Here is a 6,000-nt window from a genome sequence, read left to right as displayed (position 1 = left end):
CCCGGCTGGGTATCCGTAAACTGTGATTTCCCAGTGTTACAAAAAGGTAGCTATTATGCTTATTTCCCAAACACATGATTATTTTGCTCAAGAAGTAGACAGTTCGGCCGTAGCAGTTTGTGCGCTTATTATCCCGTGTTCTGAAATTCTATAAGCAGAAAATCGTGAGAAAAAAAAACTTTTTGCTAATTTAGTCTTCTAATCGCTTGATATGAAAACACTGGGGATTTTTTTCCTTTTAGCTACGACGACTTTATTCTGTCTATCACCTGAAGCTCTAAAATAGATTTTGGTATGATTTTTGGAAAATATAATAATATATTGAATATATATACGAAAATGAAAATATATACATTTGGATGTATGAGCTTTGGTTGGATCGAGACACTTTCTACTTTCCGTTGTAAGTTGTATCGTATCCATTTTATTATTTTTTTCATGATTTAGCACCCATTTAGCAATAATTGTATCGTGATAATTGCTAAATGGGGATACATTTTCGTAATAGACAGATTTTCGAGAATTTCACGCTGTATTTTATCCGGTGTTGTTATAAGAAAAAATCATGTCTATTTTCCGATCGAGTATTTAATGTGAGCGTGCGGTAGGGGACAAAATCTAACCCATCGGTGCTGACAAGCATTTCGGTGATGGATCGTCGTCAATGACCCTTAAGTACTGAATATGAGGAACACAGAATAAAGATCACATTACACGATCAAAACGCTTGTTGTGAACTAATGTTTTATGAAATCTAATGGTGATTGCGAATCACAATACTAGTTTTTATTAACTATTCACTTTGGCCTATTGTTCAAAAGCATATTTGTCATTTTACTACACATTTTTAAGTAACTGAACGTGAATCTGTTCAGGACTTAACCTAACCTAATCTATCTTAAGAAGGAGGGAGCCTGGAGATCAGTAATACAGGTCTTTGAACCTAGTACAGACTTCAGCTCTTTCAAAGGCTTACAAAATAAATTATAAGGTTAAGTTCCATTTGTATTTGTACTGTACCTTTAAGAGAGAAATAAATAAATTATTATTATTATTATTAGAATTTGTATGTGGCGAGCAATTGGCGGCTTGATGTATTTTGAATACAAGTTGAAACGATGTCTGGTTGAAGCCCAACACCGGAGGATTTTGTTGTTGCCTTCGCAAGGAGACGAATGTACGGCGCTCTTGATGGTGAGTGGTAACCGACATTCATGGACATCAGCAAGAACAGAGCTAAGTCGTTATCTATCGCTAATTACTCCTCTCAAATCTCGTTGAAAGCAGAATTTATTACTAAATTTGGGAGCAACACCATAGAAAGAAATTCACTGAAGAAAGGAAGAAGATAATTTACTAACGGTTGGACGTTGTGAGTAGGTACCACCGTCCTGCCTATTTCAGCCGTAACGCAGTAATGCGTTGCAGCTTGAGAAGTGGGACAGCTGTTGTACTGCAAAAATGGAGACCTTACAACTCATGTCTCAAGGTTGGTGGCGGCATTTACGTTGTAGATGTGTTCTATGGGTTCTAATATCTACTTAATACCAAGTGGGCTGTGAGCTCGTCCATCCATCTAAAATAATAAATAAATAAATAAAAAATCCAAAGCTGAATGAATGGTAGCAAACCTTCTTAATAAATTCGATCGTCTTCTTAATAACTGCATTCGATTTATTTTTAGTCTTCGTAAAAATGATATATCTTCCTATGGTGCTGAGCTCAAACTTCTAACGATTCGCCAGCGTCTTAATTTACGTGCACTGATGACTCTTCATTCTTTATTGTCTCCCGAACCCCCTTCCTATCCAACTCCCTATTTTCAATATCTTCACTCCAGCCATGAGCGGGCCCTAAGTTCTCTCCATAGCCTATTATTACGTTGTCCGACACATACTTCTAGTTATGTTCCTAACTCTTTCGTCGTGCAGTCTGTTCTGCTATGGAATGCGCTTCCTCTCGAGATCAGGACTATTACTAACTGGTGCGCGCTCAAGTTAAAGGTTCGGCGAATGCTGTTGGAAAATTTAGCGGAATCGTCATGAATTTATTAAAGATGAAGTTATTTGTTAAGTGAATTTCTTAATATTATTCCTTTTAATACTGTATAAACTATTAAATGTATATGTATATGTGTTTGTGCATATATGTACATATATATTTTTGGTGTATATATTTCTAATCCATATATATGAATAAAATTGAAGTGTCTGTTTGTAATATTGAAATAACCGCTTTTTACTACATGCATATGAATATAAAGTATATACGGTATATACACCAAAATAACATTTTTTACAATTTTTGTCTGTCTGTTTGTTCCGGCCAATCTCTGGAACGACTGGATCGATTTTGACTAGACTTTCACTGATGGGTAGCTGATGATATAAAGAGCAACTTAGGCTACTGTTTTTAGACTAGCTTCGCCCCGCGGCGTCACTCGCGGTACGACAATAACCGCGGGTAACGTCGTGAGACTCTGCTACCTATTAATAATAAAATTTAATGTTTCCGAAGCGAAGTGAAGGCGGGTCGCTATTAAATAAATAAATAAAGGTTACAACACTGAAAAAGTACATCACCTACCAGCCTATTGTTCTGCACTCGTTTTATCAACCAAATGATTTTTAGGAACATCAGAAGACGTTGTACATAATATACATTCTATAAATGAAGAACGTGACGTCAATTTGGTTTAGTCCATTGGTTTGTCGTCGTTATGATATCGCAGAGTGTTACGATTCCAGGAAGTTTCCTTAAAAGGTTTTTAGATTCTTGGTATGCTCAGGACATTGGAATATTATTTTTGTAAACACAATGTATGTTTTAATTCTGTTAGTGTGATATCGCGAGCTTGTAAGATAAAAGTAGCTTAGGTATTATTTGGTCAATATGGTGACCGCAATTATTCTTTTCGTTGGTATTACGAGAATCGGTCACGGTTGAAGCATTGCAGTTGACAGCCGATTAAAGATCCTTAGAGTAAAAAACCGAATGGGTCATAAAGGGTGAGCTGATGCCGAATACAAGGAGAAAAAAATGGTGATTAGTAAATAATTTACTTACTGAATTTAATTCGATGTATTTACCAACCAAAAAGTTACTGTCAAAAGTTTTTTATGGATCATAGACATAAAACAAGAATAACCTAGAACTAAACATAAACATAGAAATCGTGCTCAATTATTGTTTATGGATAAAATGTTCTTGAACCATTTTACCAACTTGTAAGCTTGGTAAACAGACCCTTATTGTCGAGTATTCGTATCAAGTTTGAAACAATTTAGTTTTAATATTATTTTATATTCGTTCAAGACGTGAAACTTTACAAAAAAAAAATTAAGTAATCAGAAGAATCAGTATTGCTGACGGAGTCGAAAGGATAGAGGATTGAATGTTTCATTTCAATCAATTTGTCACATTAAAAGACAATTTTTATTTAAAAAAACTGCACATTATTTTTTAAAAAATTTATCTTTCTTGATTGAAAAGTTTCGTTTTGTAATCTTTAAAGGATAAAAAAAAAATTAGATCTTCTTAAAATCTCATGTGTTTATCGCAAAATCGTTCGCAAAATAGGCATTTCGTGTTTTAAGACTTTCTTATTGTCAAAATTGATAGCTCTTTCTATCTGCCATTCCCGGAGTGTCTGAACTTGGGTTCCGGGTATCACACTGCCACCTTCATATTTGGCTTTATAAAGTTCCTCTCTAAAGGTTTTCAGTTGATTTTTTATGTACTCAACTGGTACTTTAGATATGGCAAGTAATCTCGGTTGATAATTTCTAAGTTCCTCTACGTTTTTCACTTCATATAGTTCGTAAACGAGATATTTATCGTGTGGCTCCGGTTTTTTTAAGAATACAGCATAATCGTTTCCGACGTGTAGGAACCCTTGTAGATTATGTTCGGAACGAAAGCCGTCGATAAACTGGAACAAATTGTGAAGTCTAACCGCAAAGAGTTCTTGTGAACATGCTATTATAAAGACCAATTTGGATACCGAGAACTGAAAAAAAAGAACAATTACAATTACATTTTGACTTGATACTTCTAATTTTATTGGGTTAACGAGGCACATCAGGAAATTTACCACAATATTATCAGTTTTACTGTATTACCCGGATTTATATTCAGCTCGTCGGGTTCATCGTGATTAAATGACATTTTTTCATCTGAGTATAGAACGACTCAGGCAGCCGGTTTTCCGGTTAATTGTTTTATCCTTCTATTATAGGGAGTAGCGGATATTCGGATCTGATGAGAGGATCGTGATTCCGATCCGGTGGTAGATTCAGCGAAACACTTCTCTTGCTAGGGCAGATGTTAGCAAAGTCTTTTTTTTATTTTTATTGCTAGATGGATGGACGAGCTCACAGCCCACCTGGTGTTAAGTGGTTACTGGAGCTCATAGACATCTACGACGTAAATGCGCCACCCACCTTGAGATATAAGTTCTAAGGTCTCAAGTATAGTTACATATAGTTATAGGCTGAGCCCCGTGAGCTCGCTGACACGTTCGGTGAAGCAATAAGCCTATATCCCCTCAAGGTTACTAGCAATAGGTAGGACAATAAAATCAAATGTAATAGATGTTTATCTTTACTTTCGAAGGTGAGCAGTGAGAGTCACGCTAAGTTGTGTATTATGGCCTGATTCGAAAAACTAGTGGATATGAAACTATTTGATAATCTCAATATTCGGACCGTCGGTCTACCGATTGCCGATGACCCCTCGATACAAGATCTTTACTGTGCAATTGAAAACAAAAATTACAGCGTTACTCATAAAATCGCGATTATACTATATATTGTTTGAGTACTCAAAATTTATCCGCTTACCGAATTGGTTGTCATAATAACGTTGTTAACCTTCGTGCAATGCTCAATAGCTGTTCAGTATCACATTTGTTTGAACAATACAAACGAAAACAATACACGTTCAGGTTTTACGATTCATTAAAAAAAAAACAATATTGAAAAGAAATTTAATTTTGTCGATTTGGATTTTTATATCTCAACTTATATTCGAAACAATATTTTACAGTGTGTAAAATAAAATATTGCAAAATTAAATTCGTCACATATTGGGACGTTCTCTGACTAGATGGGATGCAGCGGACCCCACACATAATGATATGGGAGGGGTGGCGACGTATCCTAGACGATTCTTTTCCCTACCTAATCGTTGATAGTCTAAGGGGCTATTTCAACTATGCGCGTAGGAGTAGGTGAGCTCACGGGGATCAATCTGTGAGCCTAGATTCACAAATCAGTACTGACTTGGAAGACGAAGTTTTACTTTTGCGAGTACGCCAGCTGGCCGAAGCAGGCGGCGGGGTGAGAGAGATCTCTAGTCTCTCTTCCCAACAACTCATACTTTTTTTTCTTTTTCCCTACCTATTCGCCGGTAGCCTATGAGGTTATTCCAGCTACGCCCGGACGGGTAAATGAGCTCACGGGCTCAACCTGAAAGAATTTGCTAACACCAACCCTAGCAAGAGCAGTGTTTCGCAGATACTACCACGGGATGGGAATCGGGACCAACTGAAAAGATCCGGCAAGAAACTCATTGGGCTGTGTTTGTGAGTTAAACTCATAGTCATCGGGCTCGGAGCCAGGAAAGGAATCTCGCCCCAATTCTGGTTCCCTGATTTTGGATTTGGGGAATCGACGAGAGCGAATCAAAAAGATGATGTAGAAGCTGCTCTAGACGAGTCGATCGAAAGAGCAACCGGATCACGGATGACCGCACTCTCTGATCTACGGTGTTTTGGTATCTTGGGAGTAGGGGTGGGGGTGGATGAAGGTGACCTTGGGAGTGCTGCTAACTTTAGGGGATTATATCGAGTATGCCATCGTTTATTTCGGCTCACAGCTTATTGCTGCCAGCCAGACTCCTTACTGAAAAACTACACTAGATTAAATGTAAAGACGAATATCATGTAACAATGATGCATTATAATATAAAATGGAGAGACTTAGAAACAATTTCTAGAGA

The 6,000-nt window shown here is 37.0% G+C and overlaps 1 protein-coding gene across 1 annotated transcript; it reads right to left on the bottom strand.

Annotated features, from left to right (window-relative positions):
- Window positions 1–3,553: 3,553 nt before the first annotated feature.
- LOC149501106 (uncharacterized) lies at window positions 3,554–4,856 on the bottom strand. The gene is made up of 2 exons (XM_089734108.1): window positions 4,842–4,856; window positions 3,554–4,009 (listed from the first exon to the last, which is right to left on the bottom strand). Exons 1-2 carry the CDS (start codon window positions 4,854–4,856, stop codon window positions 3,554–3,556), a joined length of 471 nt encoding a protein of 156 aa, XP_089590234.1.
- Between the last annotated feature and the right edge of the window lie 1,144 nt (window positions 4,857–6,000).

Source organism: Bombyx mandarina, chromosome 17 (genome assembly GCF_030267445.1).
Source record: "Bombyx mandarina strain Sakado chromosome 17, ASM3026744v2".
NCBI classification, from domain to species: domain Eukaryota; kingdom Metazoa; phylum Arthropoda; class Insecta; order Lepidoptera; family Bombycidae; genus Bombyx; species Bombyx mandarina.
Note: the sequence above shows the minus strand (reverse complement) of the source record. Positions and strands in the feature narration are given on the sequence as shown.